General features: G+C 37.1%; 3 protein-coding genes across 3 annotated transcripts; 2 read left to right on the top strand and 1 right to left on the bottom strand.

Moving 5' to 3' along the window:
• Positions 1-227: 227 nt before the first annotated feature.
• On the top strand, positions 228-1,671 carry LOC115234588 (ADP-ribose pyrophosphatase, mitochondrial). The gene is made up of 2 exons (XM_029805771.1): positions 228-574; positions 777-1,671. The coding sequence occupies exons 1-2, from the start codon at positions 268-270 to the stop codon at positions 1,409-1,411; spliced, it is 942 nt and encodes a 313-aa protein (XP_029661631.1). The 5' UTR covers positions 228-267; the 3' UTR covers positions 1,412-1,671.
• LOC115234587 lies at positions 1,479-4,681 on the bottom strand. Its single transcript, XM_029805770.1, has 4 exons — positions 4,249-4,681; positions 3,868-4,143; positions 3,055-3,270; positions 1,479-2,868 (listed from the first exon to the last, which is right to left on the bottom strand). Exons 1-4 carry the CDS (start codon positions 4,615-4,617, stop codon positions 2,383-2,385), a joined length of 1,347 nt encoding a protein of 448 aa, XP_029661630.1. The 5' UTR covers positions 4,618-4,681; the 3' UTR covers positions 1,479-2,382.
• A 170-nt stretch (positions 4,682-4,851) lies between these two features.
• LOC115234559 (pre-rRNA 2'-O-ribose RNA methyltransferase FTSJ3) lies at positions 4,852-8,234 on the top strand. The gene is made up of 6 exons (XM_029805729.1): positions 4,852-5,068; positions 5,226-5,689; positions 5,778-6,714; positions 6,848-7,270; positions 7,393-7,771; positions 7,855-8,234. The coding sequence occupies exons 1-6, from the start codon at positions 5,002-5,004 to the stop codon at positions 8,102-8,104; spliced, it is 2,520 nt and encodes an 839-aa protein (XP_029661589.1). The 5' UTR covers positions 4,852-5,001; the 3' UTR covers positions 8,105-8,234.
• The last annotated feature ends 16,718 nt before the right edge of the window (positions 8,235-24,952 follow it).

Raw genomic sequence — 24,952 nt, 5'->3', positions numbered from 1 at the left:
CGATTTATCAATACGCGCGATACGGAGCCTGAAAATCATTAGTAACGGTCACTAGACACAAATAAGTAAACTTATCACAGACATAATATATAGATATAGATCGAGTAGAGGTCCTATAATATTTTGCTGCTGAAAATTATATAGAAAAGGAGAGAAAAAATATGATGAAAAAAATATTTTTTCTCTTATTCGTGCAATCTGTTGTTGGAAAGAGATGGATTCTTTCTGTTTTTCTCTCCCTCTCTCTCTCTTTCTATTCTTCGGGCTATGTCATTAATACTAGGTCTATGTATATATTATGTCTTGTCACGTGTTCATTGCATCGATTTTCCTGGAAGGAATTGTCAAATGAATACTAGATGCACGAGAATGCTTCACCAGAAATGTACGCAAGGCTTATATCCGTCCAGTAATATAAAGAGATTTACGGTGCCGGAGGAAAAAATTCCATGGACAGTCGTGTATCCCGAGTATAAACCGGTCGCGTATACCGCTGCCGCTCTTCAGGGTAAACCTTGGGCAGATCCGGACATCAACGAACCCACTTTCAAACCAAGATGGAATGCGATAGATGGTAACTACCCCCTCCACTTTTTCTTTGTTTAAATTCAGGACAATTGTCATAATTACGTAAATATTTGACGGGAAAAAAATACACAGAAAATATCATATTTATGAGGTTAACAAATTCACCGCACCGTAGACTAGAGCCAATATTGCGCATGCGAAACGCTAGCCGTTATCGCGCTATATATTCGAAATATAATTCTTCACAGATAAGGTAAATCGAAAGAGTTTTACGGGTAACTACGTTGTGAACGCGGATGGTCATCCTTTAAATCCCGTGGGACGAACTGGTATTGTAGGACGAGGACTTCTAGGCCGATGGGGACCGAATCACGCTGCCGATCCGATCGTTACACGATGGAAACGCGATAATGCGAAAGCTGTGAAAGTAAACAAACACACAGAGAAACCCGTATTACAGTTCGTCGCTATACAAAGGCGAGATTCCGGAGAATGGGCTATACCGGGAGGTATGGTTGATCCAGATGAAACAGTCTCCACCACCTTAATGAGAGAATTCATGGAAGAAGCGTTAAACTACTTGGAAAAGGATGACGGTGAAAGAAAGATGCTTCAAGATTCTATAACGGAATTCTTCGCGAAAGGCGACGAGATCTACAAAGGATACGTGGACGATCCGCGAAATACGGATAATGCTTGGATGGAGACGGTGGCTATAAATTTTCACGACGAAGACAGTAGTGTTGTCGGGAAACTCGCATTAAAGGCTGGAGACGACGCGCGTAATGTAAGATGGATGGACGTGAATCGCCAAATCAATTTATACGCCAATCATAGCGAATTTATAAGAAAAACCGTATTGCAACGTAACGCTCATTGGTGAAGGCAGATCATCTACAATTATAATACGATCGCTCTGAGAGGAGAGGAGATATCAAAGTTAAAAAAACTATGAAGTTAAAAAAATTTATTTTTGTATTATGTACTAGATATATATGTACTATTCGCATATGTACTTTGCACACTACATAGTGTACAAGCACGAATTATTAAACGTCATTGCTGTTGTTTGTGTCAAACTATATTATAAAACTTTAAATCTAAAAATATACATCTTATTCAATAAAATGAGATTTTCCAATGTAAGACTTGATAAAATATATACATTTAAAATTAAATCAAAATTGTCCTGCAATATATCACTACAATATATCAAATATTACAATCTTATTGGGACTCAGAATTTTGCGAGGGCGTGCAACATCCGAACTTTTCTCAATTATAATATGTCGTATCATGCATGTTTTCACATTTAATTTTTTGAATCGCTCATCACAGTTACGTTCCAACTCAATCACGATTTAAGTAACATTATATATAAATATAATAAAATATAACTTATATTTATACATAATATAAGTAGTTTTAAACTTTCCGCTCAATGTAAGCATCATATAATATACAATGTGTATTGATGAAATTATATATACATATAACTTTAACAAGATGAATATAAAAAATCTTTAAGCACTATATATATATTTGTAATATATATACTTGTTTTGTTAAACGTAAACGAAAAATAACGAAAATGATGAAATGTGAAAATAATGTCACAAACACGAGATTGCGACTTAAAGTAAAAACCTGAATTATATGACATTATAAATTGAGCAAATATTTGCATCGATATAGCTCTTACACATGTCATACGTATTTCTACGTATAATAATACTAGACACAAAAATGTTAACACAAAAAAAAATAGGAGTGAATGTAGAAATTAATACATTTGTACTATTTATATGATACTGCTTGATGAGTCTTATGATGATATAACAAAAGTATTTTTTTTTAACATGGCACGTGACAATCATTGGTAGTTATCACAATGGGTGTTTGACTAGATTCTCTTAAGCCGAGGAAATCTAAAAATACTTGAGTGGGATCTTCGACTATTTTTTCATATTCCGACGACTCGAGCGTACATTTTCCCATGAAATTTGTACTTAATATTCTATCAACATTTGTATTCACCGTGTAACCATTTAATTTTATGCGCGTACCATTTGCCTTGTTCTTTTCTAAATTTCTTTCAGTTTTTGAGCATCTGTTTGATATGGTAGAGATATTGTTATTTTTCTGCAAAGTCTCAGCTTTCTCTAAATCAAGTGCATATTGTGCTTGTATCTGACCCAGCTTGGCTGCTCTGACGAAATAAGTGCGCGCGATATCAATGTCAACCGGTAAACCGCCCCTTCCTTGGGCATGGAAAACTCCTAGATTATATAATGCATCAGCATGATCATGGGCTGCGGCATCGTTGTAATATTTTACAGCCTGAAGGAAAATTATAATTTTATATATTTTTTAGGAGCATAGTTTTTTTCACAGTTTTAAATCTTTTATGTTTGTTATAATATCGAATATTTTATGTATAGATTGGAAAAGTTTTTGTAACTAAATTGATTAATTTAAAGTTAATTTTTGTAGCTCTTTGGAGATGATCTAAATATTAGAGCGTACCTTCTTTTGATCAGCTAAAGTTCCAATGCCTAATTCGTAACATAAACCTAAATTAAACATACTTCCGGGGGATGATAGATTAGCGCCCGCGGAAAAATGCATCATAGCATCTTTATAACGTTTTTCCTCTAATGCTTTTATACCATAACGAAGTTCAAACTCTCCTAACACTGTTTTATGAGTGTTTGAAAATTCGTCGGCAGCTTCTTTAAAAGCCTAAGGATATAAAAAATCTATGTAAGAATATGGCACTTTATATGTATATTTATTCCTTTATAGAAAGTAAGAGTCAATCACTCTAAAAAAAATATTTAAAATAAAAAAAATATATAAATATTCTCGTTTATTATACAATATTTTTAATTTATGCAGTAAATTTTGTAAAATTCAAAGTTTAATTTCAAAATTCTAAAATACACATTTTATTGACAAAAGATAAGAAAATGACAAGCATGAATTACTTATAATTTGTATTAATTTTCAAAGATAATTTCGTAATAAATACGATCAATATTAAAATAAAAGAAATTTCTTATTATGTGTAGAGAAACATCTCCAAATTTGTTAGAAAATGTATAACTAAATAAAGAATGCGCACATATATATGTATGTATTAATCATAAAATGCATATATCAATAACATGATATGTATATGTATATATAAATATAGTGGTGCGCTCTATAAATATAAAGATTATATATCTTTTTCTGATAAGCTTATTCAGGAGCATAAAAGATATTTTCATATTAATTTACTTATATATTTCTAGCACATAATTACAGAGTATAATTTCTGCAAAATAGCATCCTCACCTCTTCAATGGTGATAGGACCAAACGGTTTGGCTCCACTCCATTGTGAATCTGAATCTTGGATTTGCAGCTTAGACTTTTTATTACTATCACCAATACAATTAGTGACTGGCAGAATATTCTTTGGTTTTAAATTCAATATTTGCCTGAGTATAAATGAAACTCCAGAGTAATCATATAATTTACTTTTTAAAGTCTCATTATTGTCTCGATCAAAGATCCTTTTACGGAAGCAAAGAGTTTGGCACACAACCCATCCAGCTGCCAATACACTGGACTAATAAAATCAAAGTTACATTATAGCGATTCTCAATAAAGTTTCTTTAATGTTGCTACAATGCATTATGATAAATAATATATTTATCTTAAAAAATATATTTACCCAACCAACAGCCTCTGGCCAACTGTGCTTGGTATTCCATTCGTATTTCTTATCTTTAGCACCGGCGCTTTTAGCCGATCCGCAAAAACTCTTATCACAAGTAATAAAAATTGGCGGAAGAAATTTTTGTTGGCATGTCAAGCTTGTTTTGACTTCGTTCTTCGCGTTATCCTGCGACGATTGCGAGTAAATGTTGGTGCGACAAACACGTCGCTCCAACGTTTCTCGGATTCCACGAACTACGACCTTCCACATTCTCTTATTCCTACTTCTTCCTTTTATATTAGGAAAACGACGTAATTCGGTTAGAAAGATAATTGCTATTTTATTAAATAGAGATAACTCAACACCCTCACTACAAAGTTGCATCTACGCTACGCTAAGAGCGAGCAGCGAGTGCACCATAATTTGCGCAGATCTGCAACAAATTTATAGAAGAAAACAGGTCGGTATCATTTTGATATAAAATGATCCTATTTGCATATGGCTGCGCTGTCTGGATTTAAAAATTCTCTATTCGAGCGCCAATTGGAACATCTCATTTCTATATATTCTAGCTCATGAAAAATAGTAAAATTTTTTATGGCTAAGTTGGTAGTATTTACTGGCTATATCAATTGTGTATACATGTGAGGTAATATTTCTAACCTATATCACAAACGTTGAAGAAACCACGCTGTCTAGATATTGAATGGCACGCACTTTAAACGTGTACATTTATCTGTGAAAAGCTAACATTTATTTTTTATTAAAATGGGAAAGAAATCGAAGATTGGAAAGCAGAGAAAAGATAAATATTATCAATTAGCCAAAGAAACCGGTAAGCAAAATATTAATTATTAATATACAATATAATAAAAGGAAGAGATGGAATTACTAAATTAAAATTTGTAATAGCTTGACATGCCACAGTATTTGTGTCAAACAATTTAATACTTGTTATTAAAATAATGACTAAAATTGAATTTTTTGTTCAGGTTATAGATCACGTGCTGCTTTCAAATTAATTCAATTAAATCGCAAGTTTGAATTTTTACAAAAGTCCAGAGTATGCGTCGACTTGTGTGCAGCACCTGGCGGCTGGATGCAGGTTGCCAAGCAAAATATGCCAATATCATCTATAGTTATAGGTGTAGATCTGTTTCCGATAAAGCCTATACCAGGATGTATCAGTCTTACAGAAGATATTACAACAGATAAATGTAGAGTGGCTATCTCGCGTGAATTGAAGACATGGAAGGCTGATATTGTTTTAAATGATGGTGCTCCCAATGTAGGAAAAAATTGGCTCCATGATGCATATCAACAAGTTGTGTTAACATTATCAGCTGTTAAATTAGCTACTCAATTCTTAAAAGCTGGTGGTTGGTTTGTAACAAAAGTATTTCGATCTAAAGATTATCACCCATTGATCTGGGTGTTAAAACAGCTATTTAAAAAGGTATTAATATTATTAATACTATTAAGAGAAATATTTTTTTTTTACTTATGATTGTCTATCATTTGATTATCACATAACTCTATTATAGGTACATGCCACTAAACCTCAAGCTTCGCGTAATGAATCTGCAGAAATCTTTGTAGTGTGTCAATATTATATTGCTCCTGATAAATTAGATCCCAAGTTCTTTGATGCAAAATATGTATTTTCTGAATTAGAAATAGAATCTACAAACAAATCAAACTTTCTTCAATTAGACAAGCAGAAGAAACCAAAAGCAGAAGGATATCCTGAGAATGATTACACATTATATCATAAATTATCCGCAAAAGAATTTATTGCCTGTGAAAATGCAATAGAAGCTTTGCAGAATGCTTCTGAAATAGTAATAGATGATGAAATTATCAACAATCATGAGAAAACAACTAAAGAAGTTAGAGAATGTTGCAAGGATATCAAAGTACTTGGTCGGAAGGATTTGAAAATGTTGCTTAATTGGTGGAAATCGTTAAAAGGGACACAAGCAGAAACAGAAGAGAAAGAGGATGTAGTAGAAAATGAAACTACAGCAGCATCTGAAGCTATTAGCCTCGAAGAGCAGGAAGATTTGGAAGATGGGGTAATTGAAAAACAGATTGCCGAACTCAGGGATGAGGAAGCTAAAGAATTAAAGAGCAAGAAAAAGAAAGCTAGCAAAGAGAGAAATAAACTGAATAAACGCCTTAACTTGAAAATGATTCATAAAAATGATGAGGGACCTAAATTAGAAGGGGATGATATGTTTAAATTAAGCCAGATTCAAACTTATGAGCAATTGGAACAAGTTACAGATCAAACGCCTGACGTTTTAGCAGAAAGTGATCCTGATTCGGACGAAGAGGAAATCAAACCAAAGACGGTTTCTTACAAGAAAGATACAGGTCATTTGGATAGCAAGGGCTTATTCTATAAATCAGAAGATAGTGAGGAGAATGATACCGATGCTGCATCAGATGATGATACAGATAGTGAAAAATCTGGACTAGGTATTATGCTTTAAGTATTAACATTAATTTTGAATATTTCTTTTCAAGTAATTTTAAAAGATTTCTATATATATTATATTTCTCTCTTACACATCCTTTAAAATTTATAATAAAAATTATTATCGTAAAATAGGTCTAGAGGATTCAGAAGAGGATTCAGAAAGTACAAAAAAAGTGCAAAAGAAGAAACGACAATCTAAAGATTTTGACAATTCTAACAATCCTTTGCTAACTGATTTAGATTTCCGGGACAAAAAGACTAAAAAGATTCATAAAGCTGAACTTTGGTTTGAAAAAGACGCATTTAAAAATTTAGAAAATGAAGATGATGAAGATTATGAATTAAATAAAATGATCGAGCAGTACAAGAAGAAGGGTGGACATATTCTTGGAGAAGAGGAGAAGACAGAGAAAAAAATTAATAAGGAAAAGAAACGTAAAGTTAATGAAAGCGACGATACAAATTCAGATTATGACATGGAAGAAATGATGGCATCTAAAAAAGTAAAGAAAATCGGCGGAAAAGACGGCTTTGAAGTAGTACCACAAGAAAAAGGTAAGAAAGCTTGGTCGGAAAGTTTACCGACCGAGATTACTACTAACGATGACTAAACTACTAATGATTACTGGCAGCTGTTAATTATATCAACTTAAACACATTCTTTTATGATTAAACAGATAAACAAGTAAAGAAAAGAAAATTGACCCCTGAGGATTTAGCACTTGGATCTTTATTGACTCGTAAAAAATCTCGAAGGGATTTGATTGACTCTGCTTGGAATAGATACGCGTTTAATGATGAAAAATTACCTGATTGGTTTGTAAAGGATGAGGAAAAACACATGAAGAAGGAAGCACCTGTACCTAAGGAACTTGTCGAAGAATATCAGAACAAAGTCAAAGACTTAAATATTAGACCGATTAAGAAAGTAATGGAAGCTAAGGCGAGAAAAAAGAAACGCTCAATGCGCAAACTTGAAAAGGCCAAGAAGAAGATGGAAAACTTGATGGATAATGGGGATATCAACGACAAGGAGAAGGCCAGACAAATTAATGCGTAAATATGATTTTTTACAAAATATTTGATTAATGTATATAATGTATTTGTTTTAATATGAGATGATTTTTGATTTAATGTAGATTGTACAAGAAAGCCAAGAAAGAACCACGAAAGGAAGTTAAGTATATCGTAGCAAAGAAACATAGCGCGCAGAAGCGGGCCGTTCGGCCTCCTGGTGTAAAAGGTCGATATAAAGTAGTCGATCCGAGAATGAAGAAGGACTTACGCGCGGCTAAAGCTAAGGAAAAAACTAAAGGACGTGGAAAGAAAAATCGAGGCGGTAACAGACCGAGGACAAAACCTAAAAATATGAAGAGGAAAAGTAAATAATTCCCCTACATTTGAAATAATATTATGAAATAATATTTAACAGTTCTGTTACGAGACTCTTTTGATGTGCAAAATTATTTGCATAATTAATTGTGGGATATGTAAATAAATAATGTTTCTATTTCACAAATTTTGGATTTCTTTCTGTTTTAAATATTATGCCAATTTCGACTTCTTTGTGACTAATTGAGAATGTTATGTGATAAACATTGATGCAGAAAATGTGCATAAATAACGACATATATATATAAATTGCGAAGTCTACACTTAGATATTGTTTACCTATAGACGTCCAATCGTATACAGTCTCTACGAGCGCAAAATATACTGTGTTAATAAATAGTCGTGAAATACGATCTTATTCGCGATTAGTCGAACTTGTCCTTGTTTTATTTCAAGCAATTCTGCTTTGTACATAATGTCAATATACACGGAAATAATCTGAGGCTCCTCTATCCATAATAAAACGTACAGAACGAGTAGTTACACAGTTGCAAATCATAAACTATGTAAAGAAATCAGAAAAAAAATCATCATTTACATTGCGCAAACAAACGTTCGTTTACGTCTTTCATATCGGAGGATTACTTTCTCAAACTTCTTTCTAGTAATCTTATGAAATATTCTACGGTCAGAGTGAATAAATTTTCGCGCCACCCATTTGATCCCGATATGTTATTCGCATCCCCTATATATATCTACCCCCTTTAAATCCCCCTTCCTACGTAAACTCCTCCGCAAACTCGTACCGCATATCGGATATCTCTCGATGTAACTACGTGCCGCCTGCGTAGCGTCAGGACACTGCGGTCGATGTCAAGGACAAGGCCGATGGCATCTATAAAAACGTTTCGCGTCGGCGTCGATGCACCGTCACTCGCGAAAGTAGCATCGAACCGATTTCCGCGCCCGGTGTACGGGCGCCAAGATTCGTCATCGGCCGCGGAAAATATTTGCATGAAATATAGATTACGGGGTTATCCCTTTGCCAACAACTGTACACAATATACGCTGTCCGATAAAAATGTATAATATTCCGTTACATTTCTAACGCGCGAAAAATATTATAGTGAGAACGTCTGAGCCGTTTTGCGACGTTAAATTTACGAGTGTGTTTTCGTAGTCGTTCTAACAGTTGGCAGATATCGGTGATGCACTTTGTTGCAACTGCGTAGCTGCAAATGTCGATGTCAAGGCCGATAGATGTAGAGACTGCTTATTGCAACCCCAAATTGATATATTACTACTCTGCTATTGAGAAAAGAGATTCGACTTTAAATAGCACGTATTATCGTAGTAGATATACGCGGATATATGCACGGATTGATTTCCTGCATAATGACGTGCATAGAAAAAAAGGCTGATATTTGATAAGGAAGTTAAAGTCGACATGTGCGTATTTAATTCTGTAACCGTATCATATAAATTATGAACAATAAATAATGAATAAATTTAGCAAAGATCGCGCATCGACTTTAGCATTAAAAAGTAAAAATATCTCAAACGCAATAATATTTACTTGTTATAGAAAGAACCAGCTTTGCACGCGGCCAAGTATAATATCCTTTTACATCAAAGATCGCGATCGTGTCACGATTGACGCTGCTATTAAATTTCATAAACTTTGCGGAGCGAGAGATAAACGATATCATTAAATTTAAACAGCGATTATTAATAATTCAAAATTCACGACACATCTCTCTTCGCGCCTTCAACGTCTCACGTCGTCGTATGTAATATTTCGACGACGACGTTTCGTATTTCTCAGAATGCGATATGTGTGCGAAAAGTAACGTCAGTGTATTTGTGTATCTACACGTGGTAGGCGCTTACGTCAAGGGCGACCTCGACTTTCCACCGTCTCTAATCTGCGCGAGGATCGGTCCGAGACAACTATTTTCTTCGATCATGAGACTTTAATCCGCAAGCACAGGGCGACCGTATACATATACATACATCCCGAAATTTTAGACGCCCCGTCTATTTTTGGCCCGTCTATTTTCGGGTTTATTTAACGAATCTAGACAACGCGATTCGAGGGAATGCGTGCGCGAATGCTTCCGTGAATCGAGCGGCTCGTCGAGATCCTGACGACGTAACGGCCACGAAAATCGTCTCGAGCGAAACAAAGGAATAATTAATCGCGAGTATAATGAAATTCCACTCACCACCCGCTGATACCGCTGCCTTTTTATCGTCGTACCCTCTCCTATCCTCTCTCGATACGCCAGTGTCCCTTCGTCGTCGCTGATGCCACCCGGTTGCTCGGAGCACTTATTCAGCGCACACACACATATATATATGTATCAAGCACTTATTCACTCATTTCACTCAGAAATGCCACTAATTTAATCGCGATCGTGCGAAAAACGGGGCTAATAATTATCGCGATTCGGGTAAGCTCGAGGGGCCGATGGCAAGCACAGGGCGACCGTATACATATACATACATCCCGAAATTTTAGACGCCCCGTCTATTTTTGGCCCGTCTATTTTCGGGTTTATTTAACGAATCTAGACAACGCGATTCGAGGGAATGCGTGCGCGAATGCTTCCGTGAATCGAGCGGCTCGTCGAGATCCTGACGACGTAACGGCCACGAAAATCGTCTCGAGCGAAACAAAGGAATAATTAATCGCGAGTATAATGAAATTCCACTCACCACCCGCTGATACCGCTGCCTTTTTATCGTCGTACCCTCTCCTATCCTCTCTCGATACGCCAGTGTCCCTTCGTCGTCGCTGATGCCACCCGGTTGCTCGGAGCACTTATTCAGCGCACACACACATATATATATGTATCAAGCACTTATTCACTCATTTCACTCAGAAATGCCACTAATTTAATCGCGATCGTGCGAAAAACGGGGCTAATAATTATCGCGATTCGGGTAAGCTCGAGGGGCCGATGCCCCCCTCCCCCCCCCCTTGCCATCGTCATCCGCTCCGAGTTGATCCACTCGCGAATACAGATGGAATTAACGGGATACGATAATCGCCCGCTACTTGACACGACACTCCCGATGTTATTCGCTGCACTCGCGATGCGCGCGTCGACCGGATAAATCACGACGAAAAGCAGCGAAACGCGAGACGTTGCACGGGCACGTCCAACACGACGGTTACAAAGCGCGACGCGAGATAACTCAAGCGATTTGAAAATTTCGACTTAGGCGACAAGTTCGCGCCGATCCCTGATTCGTGGATCTCGTGGTTGTCTAGCTTCGCACGATCCGCAACGCGAGGGCTGCCAACCGTGTACTTGGAAAGTTTTTTTTCTTGCGAAGTTGCCGTCGTTTATATATTAACTTTCTTACGTAAATCAGGGTCATAGGCATAGAAAACATATAGACTATCCCTTCATGAAATTTAGACCGTAAGCGAGAAGGATATACGCTAGAAAAGAATAGAGCTACTTGACGATGTATTCGATATCATTTTTTTTTCGAAGGACGATGCGTCGACTCTCGTGGTTTCTCTCTCGCTTCGAACGTTCACTTGCACGCTTATATATCGAACGATTATTTTTAGCAACATATTTTCGCGATAATTAATCGGAAAGACGTGACTGATTATCGCGATCACGACGAATTAATTACCGTGAACCGGCTTCGATCACCGGTCGATGCACTAATTAATGTATACACTAGATCTAATCAGAGTCACGACTTAAGATGCTATTAATTTATGCTGGTTTTGTTTTGATTGTCGAATCGGGGTAAAAATCTCTTTGTCCTGATTAATTAATCGGACGCTTGTAACGTAAAGATAAACGCAGCCTGAAAACCCATATGGTTTTTTCTCGCGGGATTTCGATAAAAATGATAAAATTTCATTATGACGTAATTCTAATTAGAGTCTCTCTATACTAATGTTATCATGTCCAGACTATTTTACGAAACGTATGGACTAATATAGAGCATTAGATGCGTACTACGTTCATAGACATAAGAAGCATAGGTTATCCGTAAGCGAGACAGACATGGTGACGCAACAAAAGAGATAGCGATACTTGAAAGATCGTCTTTCGCTCTCCATCAGAAATAAAAGAATTGAATAAGGACAATCTATGCTTTCTATGTATCAATGCTGTGATTTACGAAAAGTGTCAATGTATTATGGCAACACTTGAGCAAAAAACTCTCGGTGTACGCTCGCGGTTGGTACCCCTCGTGTCGCGTGCCGAGCGACGCTACGATCCATCTATCAGGCATCGATGTTGTGACGTATTCGAATTTTTCGCAAGAAAATCAAAGTATCGTGTGGAGCAACAAGCGGTCGTGAATTTCGCGCGATTTATTTTTATTGTGCATCGAGATTTATTTGTAGTGTTTCATAAAGTAATGGATAGTTATCACGTTAATTCGAGTCGTGTTCGAGTGAATTATCGAAAAATGGAACAGATGGTTAGGTCGACCGGTGAGTAAAGTCAATTGGCGACAATTAATCCGTTCTTCGCGCGATAATTAATCGTGTTCTTTTTCTATCGACGTGCATACATTATATTACGTGAGCAACGTTCGAAGCAACGGAGGAATTAGCGATAGCCGTCTCATATGTTTTCGTGTGTCGTGCGAAACCAGCCTAATCCCTGGAGAAAGAGACGGACGCAGCCATAAAGAAAGATGATTGCCAGGAAGACATACGAGCCAATGCGTGCGCGACATTAGACGCGTCGCGGTTTGCGGAAAACTTCTTAACGTACGTAACGGCAACTTCGCGATAAAAAAATTCGGGTCACGTTCACGGTTGGTATCCCTCGTGTCGCGAGCCGAGTGACATTAGGCGACGTTACGATCCACCTATCAGGCACCGGCGTGAAATCGTCGCGTAAACGGAATTTTTCAAACCGCTTGTTGTATCGTGTCGCGTATAACTGAAGATTCCACGAATCTCATCTCGCCGTATTTTGCGTGATTTATCGCGTCCGATGCGTATCGCGGGTGCGAGTGAGTGTCGAAAATGTTGCGCGAAGTGACGGGCGTACAATTATCGTATGAATTCGAATTGTATTCGCGAGTGAATTAATTATTTACAATAATGGACCACGCGAGGTAGTGGTAACGGTCGCGATGCATAAGTGAAGACGCGAGTCGCGGTAATTAATCCGTTTTCCGTGATAGATAGTCGCGATTTTACCGATCTACACGTATATACGTGTTGCGAGTGAACAAATATTCGATATAGTGCCAAGTGAGTGTTTGAAACAACGGGAGAATCAACGGCGGACGAACGAGAGAGAGGGAGAGAGAGAGAAAGTGAAAGAGAGAGAGAGAGAGAGAGAGAGAGAGAGAGGACAACGTGGCGAGAAGACGGCGGTGTCGGGCGGATGGTGAGTGAATCATTAATTCATCAATATATTTTATCGACTGCCAATTATTTATCTATCAACGTCATCTATCTCATTCGTCTATTAATTACGCATCTCGTTCTTGATACGCACGATCATGAATTTAAGGTTGGATATAAACCGGGCGTTAAAAGACAACGAAAATTCGAGACGAGAGAGCGGTGAGAAAGTTTATCGCGCGAGTGCTCTTCATTTCTCGCAAAGCACAACCTACCCGGGTATATACTTGACGTTCCCTTTTATAGCCTCCAAGTTTTTTTTATAGAAGATAAAAATCTTCGCGCGTGAGGGAGAGAGCGGGACGGAAGAGAACGAATATAATCCGTAACGAGAGCGAGGAAAAGAGAAAGATATCGAGAGAGAGAGAGAGAGAGAGAGAGAGAGAGAGAGAGAGAAGGACGCGGAGAATAAGCGAGAGAATTGACGAGGGTGCGGTAATTGAGGATCGTTAACGCGTCCTCGAGGGAGATGGAGCGAGCGGCTAGAGATTTCGCTAGGTTCCTTCCCCCCCCCCCTACCCGCTATCGCCCTCGCCACCATCCCCCTTCCCGGCCGCGGCACCGCAGACCTTCAACCGTTCATGAGTGGATGGACCTTGTTCGCCACCGGGCCGGGGGCCGCGCGTATAAGGTCAAGGTTATCGCTCCCGGCGCGCACGAGGGCGACCTCCGGATGCATCGAGCGAACTGCGCGCGCATTCGGCGTCTGCGTCGCGACGCCGGCGGCCCTGCCGCCGCGCTACCCACCGTCGCCGTGAGCCATTGCCAAGGTCCCCCCCCTGTTGGTCACGGGCAAAACCGTTATACGCGGCCGCTCGTCGAGAGCGGCGCGAGGCGCGCGAGGTCGGCTCGTCCTGGGGAGTAAGGACGCGCCGCTATTAACCCTTCGCATGGTAGGACGACTTTTTGTCACGCGGAATATACGACCGAACGTGGGCGGGATGGGAGTGGTAAGCGGAGGGGTAAATGGGAATCGCGGGTAAAACGAATCCTGTAAATGACATCGTATTTACACGGAATGTAACGTCGATCAACATTTTTTCTCCTCGCGCCATTCTCACATTTCATCATCATGTATCTCCGTATATTTTGCACCATCTATCGATTTGTTTTTTTTATTACTTGTCAAGAATATACTTATTGCATTCTAAAAAATATATATATTAATATTGTATAATATTATGTATTATATCATATGTATATGCGCCTCTTTTCCTCTCTCTCTCTCTCTCTTTCTTTCTTTCTCTCTCTTTTTGATAAGAAATAGAAAGAAGAGGCGGTGGAAGGTTGGAAGCTGAGGGTAAATTGTACGAGGGTGAGCAAGTTCAAGGTTGCTCAGTCCGGGCCACGTCCGGGCGTGCCAACGCAAATACGATTTCGTTTCGAGGACACTCGAGTATCGAGACAACATCAGATTTTTCGGTCTTGAACCAGCGAATTGATTAGAGAATATTTTCACGTTTATTACCATCTCCGAATTATATGCACGTAATACTGAATATAACGAGTTTATATAATACGTCGTATTTTTGGACAAAAATATTATGCGAAATTTAATAAGAAATTCAACGATTGATATTGGCTTGATATACTTTGATGAACAACAAAGTTTTATGTCGATTGCGTCGTTCGTGTCATACGATGTTACAAATGCGATAAAGTTTTCAACGTAATCGGCCAATCGACTGATAATATCGTGTGTAGTCGGTGACCATCTGCGTCATTATTCCGCGTAGTCAGTGAATTATCGTGTTGCAATGATGTCATCAAAACATTATCTGACGAAACTGAGTAGCATGTCACAAAATATTAATATACATATATCGCAATTGATATATGTTATCATACGTTGCAGCATACATGAAATCAAGAGACCATTAATAAAAATCTTTAATACTTTAAAAATACTTTTTTAATACTTTTTAATATTTTCTGAAAAAATAGAAATGCGTGTATAAAGATGTTTTTTTTTCTATTTTTATTAAAAATCTATATTTAATTTAGTTCATTTTCTTAGAAAATATAATATTTACAACTGTCTCGGACGCTGAACTTCCTCCATTTGATTTTATCTCTAACGGCCACAAGATCTTGTTTATTTTATCGTTAAAAGACGTGCCCCTTTAAAAACGTAATTCCTTACCTCTAACAAGCTCCATTGCGGATTTAGCGCGCCTCTTCTAGGCGTTTTTCCTGGAAAATCCATTCGCCCTCTTTTCCTATTTTCCGCGTAGGACGTGCATTCGAGCGCGGTAACCTTGAACTTCATCAGTTCTTTCGCTTCTCTCTCTCTCTCTCTCTCTCTCTCTCCATCTCCGCCGTTTCTCTCTCTCGCCTGCGCGAGCCACTGACGTCACGGCTATCGACCTGAAATCTCGAGGCTACATCTATACTTCTATACCTATCCCACGTGGGTGCATCAACGTTCGTATATGTCACTCATATTATCGTTGCGATGCAATACACGAAAATGACATATAAAACCGATTTATTCTAATTAGACTTATTGTGTACGCTATTCATAGAGCTTAAATTTAATCGCGCATGTCGCTGCAAATACACTGAGGTATTATTGAAGCATATTTAGCGAGGAAAATTGTATAGAACAAACTTGCAAACTTTAACTTTTTGTCTACAGACATGCGAGGAATTTATAGTTAAAATAGATAAGATTTCTTACGTAACATATATACATTATATTTCCTTTGAAAACATAATCTAAGTTGAAGTATAAATTAATCTTAAGTAGTGTTAAATAGTCTTGCGTTTCTTGCATCATATTTTTTTGGCTTATTTATATTTCACATCTTGGAAATAAAATATTTTTATTAAGTCATATTATAATTACAATCGTGAGAGAATGTGGCAATTCATTTGATTAAAGACGCGGACATAAATATTCATTTTTTTACGGTCCGCTCGTAAATATTGTATTCACTTTAACAGACATATCTTAGCGGGTGGGACAGCATTTATTGATGTTTAAGTGAAACTTTTTTTCGTGCGTCTAAGAAAAAAGCGTAGTAACTTGGAAATGAAAGAAGATTACTTTCTTTTCGCTCTTTGACAATCTGAGATACATTATGACATTAAACAGCTGCAATTCAGCAAAATTCGAGAATCGAGTACCTATGTAATGGTTTCCGAAAATGGTTTCTCATAAATTTTTTTGCAGAGTTGTCAAAGTACAAACAAGTTATATTACGGTTGTTAGGATTCTCCTAGTTTCAGTCATGCTCAATTACAGTTTGGAAGATAGATAGACAGCGACTCTGTCCTTGTTACAAATAGTACTAATGTCTTTACAATCTTTGAAGAAGTAAATTAATTTACGGTTTCTCTCTCTCTTTCTCTGTGAATAAAATATAGATTTATTTTATTTTAAATAATTTTAAATATATTGTTATACACAGAATCTCTCGAGAGCATTAGTCAGAAATTATAATACAATATAATTTCTTGCAAGAGAAAAAGTGCATGGCATTATATTATTTTCGTTCAAGTTGGCGTGCAAACGGTACATTTTCTTAATGTTATAGTTATCGATCGACGTGATCTTTGCAAGATTTGTACATATTTCGTGATTANTTTCCCTGCGTATGTATTCAAGGCTGATTTCTCATTGTGAATCGCTGTATTAATAGAGTAATCGTCATCGTCTAAAATCACGCGGTTAAAATACACAACGGAAATTCCCACAATTCCGGAAGAATCGACGACATTCGCGCATTCACATTAGACGAATATTTCTTAGAAGCTCGTGTAGAAATGCGAGCTGCGCTAAATGCAATGTCATTGTTTGTCAAACAGCCGCATACTCTCCATACCACGCAGAACATAATTAAATCATGCGGCGGGCTTTCAGAGGCACATAACACGTGCCAAAAGAGACGAGAGCGATTTATATGTATAAACCTGTTTACGGAAATGCTTACTTTTCGACTTATTTCATTGCACAATTTGTGGAGTTAATTTACGCGGATGATTACATTATTGGCAGAATATAAACGATTTTTCCTGGATATGTCAACTCTGTGTAATTCCATTATTTTTTAATGTACGAATATATTTGCGAAGTGATTCGTATGCTTGTGAAACTGTGAGATTACATCTTTCGCGGCAACAATGTTTTAAAAGAATGAATAAATTTACATATGTGTATTTTGCAGCAGAATGGTGTATACATGTAAATCCAAGGCGGAGGCCAAAGTGCATTTATGTCCGCATTTTAATGCTAAATGCGGAACCAAGGATATCGGGACTTTTATTAAGGAGAGGGTGATATCGCGTTAGACCCTTTGTCCGCTAAGGATCTCGCCGCGATTTCTAAAATTATTCATGTAACCTATTCTAACATTTCACTTATTGCGCAATGTGCGTGTATGCGCGCGTATTTCTTTTGAAAATTGTTTTGAAAATTGTTTCACCGATACATTTGTCATGTCGTCTTTACAATGCTTTATGGGGGCGATGATAATCTCTTTATTTCTTCAAAGAATTCTCATTATCGTTGTGTGGTAGAAGTCAGATATTTTTGCAGATGTTTACCAAAGTCATAAGAATCCAAGGACGAGGTTTCGAAATAAACTTCTCAGCATACAATTGCTGAACCTTTACGGTTGCACGCTTTAAACACTTCAAGTTCAGCTCAAATATCGTGTTGCTTTAGAAATTAGTCAACAGATAATAAATTTTTGGAATTTTCAAAAGTTTACCTGAGAAAATTAGAAATTTCTTATTCTTTTAATAACCAATGATTATAAATACGATTATTAACCACGATTATAAACACGATTAAATTTCGTGCAATATCAATTAGTATTTAGCGGCGGTTTCATGTGTCTCTGTATGTTGTATTGGCTTTACATTTGACATACGTGGCGGTGAATTTACGCAATTCGTCAGGTATTCTCCGCTTGTAAATATCATTTTGCGAGTCGATAAAAGAGCGATTCTTTTCACTTTCGTTGAGGCGAGCGGGAAATGTGTGTCACCGGGTTAGCAGGCCGTTGGCCGTGTTCCACTTTCTCGTCTCCTTTCGCTCTTCGAGAGAGGGCGATGCCACATACACATATCCTAAACGTGTTGTTATGATCGAAGGAAATTCAACAAAAAATCGTTTCTCTTTGAGGAATCCCCTCGTCAGTATTGTTTTGTAATAAACTCCACGATGTGTAAATATTAAATCTTATTTTAGCTTGTTACATTCTTTTATTGGCTTTACATTTGACATACGTGGCGGTGAATTTACGCAATTCGTCAGGTATTCTCCGCTTGTAAATATCATTTTGCGAGTCGATAAAAGAGCGATTCTTTTCACTTTCGTTGAGGCGAGCGGGAAATGTGTGTCACCGGGTTAGCAGGCCGTTGGCCGTGTTCCACTTTCTCGTCTCCTTTCGCTCTTCGAGAGAGGGCGATGCCACATACACATATCCTAAACGTGTTGTTATGATCGAAGGAAATTCAACAAAAAATCGTTTCTCTTTGAGGAATCCTCGTCAGTATTGTTTCATTTTGTAATAAACTCCACGATGTGTAAATATTAAATCTTATTTTAGCTTGTTACATTCTTTCAATTGGTTAATTCTCATTAATTTGATTTTTCCTCTGATTAAAAGCAGATAAAGACTTAGAAAAGAAACGGAGGATACATCGTTAATTTATTGTTATTGCAACTCAGTCTCGCGTTCCAGTTTCGAGTTCCAAAATGGATGTTTGCCGTTTCGGGACGCAGTAACGTATCTCGCTTTCAATCGCGACAACATCAACGAAATAGAATATAGAAAGTGAGGTTCTCTCTCAATCTCTGCGTTATGCTATTTGAGGGGGGAAGAGAGGAGGCAATAGTGTGGTACAATAAGAGTATTCTCGGGTTCATGACGAGTTCACGAATCATCGTGAGTTCGAGAGAAACGGTTAGGCTCTTTGTTCCATCGGTCGACCCAGAAACCCGATTCTTTCCCCCCTTTCCCGATCTACGAGAACATACGTGCGTGCATCCAGACTCGTTGGTAGCGACCGATATCAACGGCAGGGAAAGTTAACCGGCCGAAGCGGCGAGGAGAAAGTGAAAGCTATTTCCGGGGGTATAGTAAACGCCGCGGCAACGGACGTAAAATGATGCGAAGGTGGACTGATATTAACGACTGTTTGATTATAACGATCGCCTACACTACTTTCTTTAGATTCGACCGAAAAGGAATTCTTAGAAAATACATTTGGTTTATGGGATTTCTAACATCGACTATTAATACCGAGCAATATTTAATGATAGTAAAACATTTATCGCAGTTAATTATTAATTATGTCGTCTTGTATTTAAGACTAATTATTTGCTTAGATTAGATTATGGCTTGTTTATATAAATGTATGACAATATGATCAAGAAGCATCAATATTATCTTTCCAAACATCAAGTAACAAAAAAAATTTAATTTAATTTAATTTTCATAAAAAAAGATTTGATTTTAAAAGATTTTTTTTTTGAGAAGTCATAGACATGTTTTATTTATGTTTTATATATAAGAGCCCTTCTATAAAATCAAGAGTTTATGTCGCGTTATTATCAGCCTTTCAATTATTGCCGATAATTATATGGTGATGCCATTTGATGACGTTATATCAATAATGATAAATGTATGAATCTGTGAATGGCATGCGAGGGCCATGTTCGAATGACCTAAAAGCGGAAATATCATAATGCTTTCGTCAACGCACATGGATTGCTACACAAAGTCGTCTCCGAAGTCTATTGATTTAGTATTCCTAAGTTTCTTTGTGCCGAAAATTTCCATAATAATTTCAAAAAGTGTATATTATTTAATATACACTTTTTGTGTATACATTTAATAATTTCAACAGTTCAATAATAATTTCAAAAGTAGCGAAATATTACTTCTTTTTTTTATGATTTCGACTCCGTATGAGGCAACTGTTTCAAAAATCAAAAATACAAAAAATTATATGAATATTATTATGAACGACTGGTAACGATATTGTATGTTAAATTCTATATACAGTAGTGTTTATATTTATTCTCATTTATTGCCACTCCTTTGGAAAGAATTTCTCTCGCGCAGACGAAGATAAAAGCAACGACGTTCACTTTCCCATTTGCCGAAGCGAATTGTGTCGTCGAAAATCGGGTCGACGCGACGGCAATATCGCAGAGAAAGTGAGAGTACAATCAAGCGCCACTCGATCGTGATGCAGCTGTTATTTAAATAATTGTACTCGTGCCAGGATCTCTTGATATCTGCACGTGTCGAAGTGAAAGGTGTTAAACGATCGCTAAATCAGAAGCGATGCGACGAGCCTTCCGAGATTTTGACATTTAGCGCGGAACTCGTTATTTCATCTCGTGAATTTTATTTTACGATGTTGTTTATCTTGCAGTACATGTAATATACGTAACATATATCCTCTGAAACATGTTTTAGATGAATTTGTTTAACAGAAAAACATACCGTGACAACGTAATCAATTATACAGAGGAGAATTAAATTTCTATCTTCATAAAAGTCAGCTTGAAACTTATGGGACTACTTAGGATTACAATAAATGTGGCCGACCGTGCGGTTGTACGTGTGGCGAAAGCGACGAATTTCAATAGTGTATCGTTCCTGTGGCTTTCCCACATATACCTCCGACTTTCGATATGCTCGGGCCTTTCTGATCGCGCGAAGAAAGAGCGCGGAGATATAGCACTCCGCTTCCACTATGAATCATTGTGACCTGTTCACCCACTTTGAAGTTAGTTTACGTCCCATTGTTTGCGCGAACATACAGTCAAGTTACACATTTCTGTTTGGTGCGCGAAACGTTTATTCAAGCGGCACAAGCAATCGAGATATATTCACATGGTTAGAAATTAATCACCATTCAATGATCGCTTTGCGATTATCTCTGTAATTGTAATTCATTGATCGATAATTCGCAATTATATTAAAAATGATTGAAAATCTCGATAAAAATTAGGTGTGAAACGTCCATCCCAGATTTGAACATATAATCGATCTTGCTAATGAATTTAGATTTATAATTATAATTAATGACATTTTTGAAATACCATTGTAGCTCGGAATTAGGACGAAGGTAATTTGCGTCCAAGAAGGACAGCATCTGTTTGTTTGTGTTGATGAAGGTTCTACGATGCTTTTGTCCGACACAATGCTCGAATCGCTTCGTTACACAAGGGGGAGATGTACACGTGATGTCTGCTTTAGCCTTTACGCGTAATCACAGATCTTGAACTCGATTAATCAGTAATTCAAAATAATTATTACAGCTAGATTAAAAAAAAAAAACAGATCAAACGTAATGATTGGACGTAATACGTTAGCACGTTAAGCTCGTTGATGATATTTCGCATTATTGAATGCATAAGAGATAGTAATAATGTCTACGTCGATGTCCCTACATCTAATTAACGTTTCCATGTAGTAGTCGTGACGGAGATTTAGAAAAAATTCCGACTGAAGGCCGGAAGCGTTCGACTCACGCGGATAAATAAAGAACGTCTCCGACAAAGATTGCTCCCAGGTTTCTCTTTCAGACCACTTTCCCCGAACGTCGACCGATTAAGACGCAGCAATTATTGGCTCGAGACCAGTTCCCGCTATTCCACGCGGTGTGTCTTACATAACTGTCATTGTAAGATCGCATAAATAATCTCGCAAATCCGTTATATACCGTTGCAGGCGTGAATGAAAAACGCGCGCGATCACATCCCCTCTCCCTCCCCTTTTCCCGGTTTTTGGGCAACCGACATGTTTTCGAATATCGTTTTCGTACATACTTCCCGCGAATCTTCGATTTCGCAAAATTATTCTGTCAAAAACATTGCAAAGATTTTTTTGAAAAAATTTTTCCGAATTTTTTCGCAAATTTTAAACTGGATATATGAAGTGAGAATGACATGAATCGAGAACGTTAGTTGATTTTTATTTTAGTTAATTTTTATCAATTATCTTTTTTTGTCAAGCATCGATCCGGGATATGTTTTTCAAATGCTTTCAGTACCGCTATCCTCTCACTTGAAAGGTATCCTTTGTTAGTATCGGAGTGCTATCCTTCTTCTAACAGCAATGTCGCTTGATCATTCTTTTGGAATTTCTTCATTGCGAATCTTCCTGTAATATATACGAGATTTAAACATTCTAATCGGCATATTATTCCGATGTGATACAATATTTATAGCATATTGATGAACGGCAAATCTGCGGAATCGTATGAACCAAACAAATGCAAACTCTACTTTAGTGCAAACAAACTTCTTTGCATTTTAGTATGTTTGCGACTTTCTCCGCGATTACGAGCGTTAGCGGAGGAGAAAAGGGTTCATTGTGCGTACACACTCGCGTTTGTGTCGCGGGAAAGTAGGTTTACGATCGAGTAACAACGTTTATCTGTCGGGGGGTATTTCACAATAATATTTATAATATCTCTATTTAAATCTTAAAGGATGATACGCGATATATACAGGACATTACGATCGATATCCAGAAATCGTGCTTTACACTCGCGATTGATATTATAACAATGGTCGCGTTGATAATCGGAGTAGCGTTGGTCGCATGAGATCATATTAGTCTGTAATATTGTATAATTAATTGGAGAAATTCAATCTTAATGCCAGCTTAATGTTTTTGGTCATAGAAAAGAGTGCATAATGTTGTATAATAAATTGTAGTTATCACATCAAAGGTCGCATGCTTTAATTCTTTGTAACATTAATCTCGTAAAACGTTACATACGCGGACGGAAGCGTCGGTAAAAATGAGATAGCTCTTTGCCACAACATCCTGTGTCACGTTTCAAGATCGGCGATGATCTTGCGATTGAAATGCATCCATGATTGTGGGAACGACGATCACGCAGAAACCGCAATTTCCTTGTACAGTTTGCTAATTCAGGAATATATTTATCTTCCTTCCGTAACATCAAAACATGCTCGTTTAGAGCATTAATTCCATGACAAGTAAATCAATTTGTAAGAAGTGTTTGAAGAATTTGAAAAATTTGCAAAAATGCTTAAAATATAAAATTTAGTAGCTTTTTAAATATAAATGTTATTATTTTTTCTGTAAACACTATTCTTTAATATTTTCTTTAATTATTCTTTAATGTAGAAAGAATAGTAAAATATTTTAAAAATACTTTACACCCCTCTTTCCCCCTAAGTGCATAAATTTAGACGAAAAAAAAATATGCTATTTTCTCTTCCTTCAAAAGAATCTTACTTCCGTCGCGTTGTCTTTGCTCAAATAAGAAAAAGAGCAAACACTTCTTCTTTTGACCTTGCGATGGAGTTGAGCGTCGGAAGTTAAAGCGCGATAGCAGTACCGTAATCTCGACCAATCAGCGAACAAACAGACGCGGCGGCAATAAAGGTGAGTCTAATTTGTGCAATTTATATTCAAACGAGAGGTCTGCGGCCTTGACTGTTCTTCGTGTGTCAGCGAAATTGATAATCCTTTGTATGAAACGCGGAATTATTATAAAAGAATAATTTTATTTTAATTAAATTTAAAAGAGAAACCAAAGAAAACACATACTAGTCAAAACTGATGTGTTTATTTAAAACAACATCTTTAGCCTAAAATATCAAATATTAAACATAAAAAAAGTTTTAAGAAATATATTAAATTTTGATTAAAGTCTACTATTTAAATGGTAAATTTAGAATGAACATATATATTCATTTAGAGCTAACTATAAGAACAAATTCTAAATGTCACCAACAATTTTACAAGACAAATTTTGAAAATTCTATAAGTGCAATTATGTTAAAAGGGCTCTTGAGGAAACTTTGAGAATTTTGTATATTCTATTTTTAAAATATTCAAGTGATAACTCGAGAATCAGTACTGCTTCGTCACGTTGTTGTCACTGAAACATTCCGATAAAATACCGAGAGGGCAACGTTTTATTCTGCACCTATCAATAGGATATCGTCCTCTGGCGAAGGTCGCGTTTGGACTTTGATCGATTAATCGCGAGAAGGAGCATTACTGATTATATACATACTTATAATGCGTCAATTGATTATGCGCACAAGTAAACGTACGATAGTAAAATCACGGTTAGCATTTGCATGAAATCTAAAAATAAAAGTATTTTTCAAAAAAATATTTTGCATTTTTTACGTAATGGGTTAAAAATTAACCCATACAACTGTTTTTCTGCGATTCTATTTAATTTACAATTGAAAAGTTTTGCAAGTGTGCTATTCATGTGCAATCTCGGTCACGTGGATGCCAGTGCTGGAACGTATGTGGCTGATAATGTGCGTGCGCGTCGCTAAAAGAACGGATGCGAAGGACGTCTCTGATGAGACGAGTGTGCGTAGGACATCGTGTGTCGCGCGTATTGCTCCAACAAACAACGGCTATTTTCAAGTAATCGACGTATCGTCGAAGGTCGAGGAGTTTAACCTTCAACGTGCTGCGCCGTTAACCCGTAAATGTTCGCGCTATAAGCTCTGCGCTCAAACTTGGAAA

Source organism: Formica exsecta, unplaced genomic scaffold (assembly GCF_003651465.1).
Source record: "Formica exsecta isolate Colony F162 unplaced genomic scaffold, ASM365146v1 scaffold20, whole genome shotgun sequence".
In the NCBI taxonomy this organism is placed as follows: Eukaryota; Metazoa; Arthropoda; class Insecta; order Hymenoptera; family Formicidae; genus Formica; species Formica exsecta.
This window is presented reverse-complemented; position numbering and strand designations above follow the sequence as displayed.

Coding starts and splice junctions, on each gene's coding strand:
- LOC115234559 (XM_029805729.1), top strand. CDS start 5,002: ATGGGAAAGAAATCGAAGATTGGAAAGCAGAGAAAAGATAAATATTAT. Junction 5,069..5,225: donor TCAATTAGCCAAAGAAACCG/GTAAGCAAAATA, acceptor TTTTTTGTTCAG/GTTATAGATCACGTGCTGCT. Junction 7,772..7,854: donor AAGGCCAGACAAATTAATGC/GTAAATATGATT, acceptor GATTTAATGTAG/ATTGTACAAGAAAGCCAAGA.
- LOC115234587 (XM_029805770.1), bottom strand. CDS start 4,617: ATGCAACTTTGTAGTGAGGGTGTTGAGTTATCTCTATTTAATAAAATA. Junction 3,271..3,867: donor GTCCTATCACCATTGAAGAG/GTGAGGATGCTA, acceptor TTATATCCTTAG/GCTTTTAAAGAAGCTGCCGA. Junction 2,869..3,054: donor CTTTAGCTGATCAAAAGAAG/GTACGCTCTAAT, acceptor ATTTTCCTTCAG/GCTGTAAAATATTACAACGA.
- LOC115234588 (XM_029805771.1), top strand. CDS start 268: ATGTCATTAATACTAGGTCTATGTATATATTATGTCTTGTCACGTGTT. Junction 575..776: donor AAGATGGAATGCGATAGATG/GTAACTACCCCC, acceptor AATTCTTCACAG/ATAAGGTAAATCGAAAGAGT.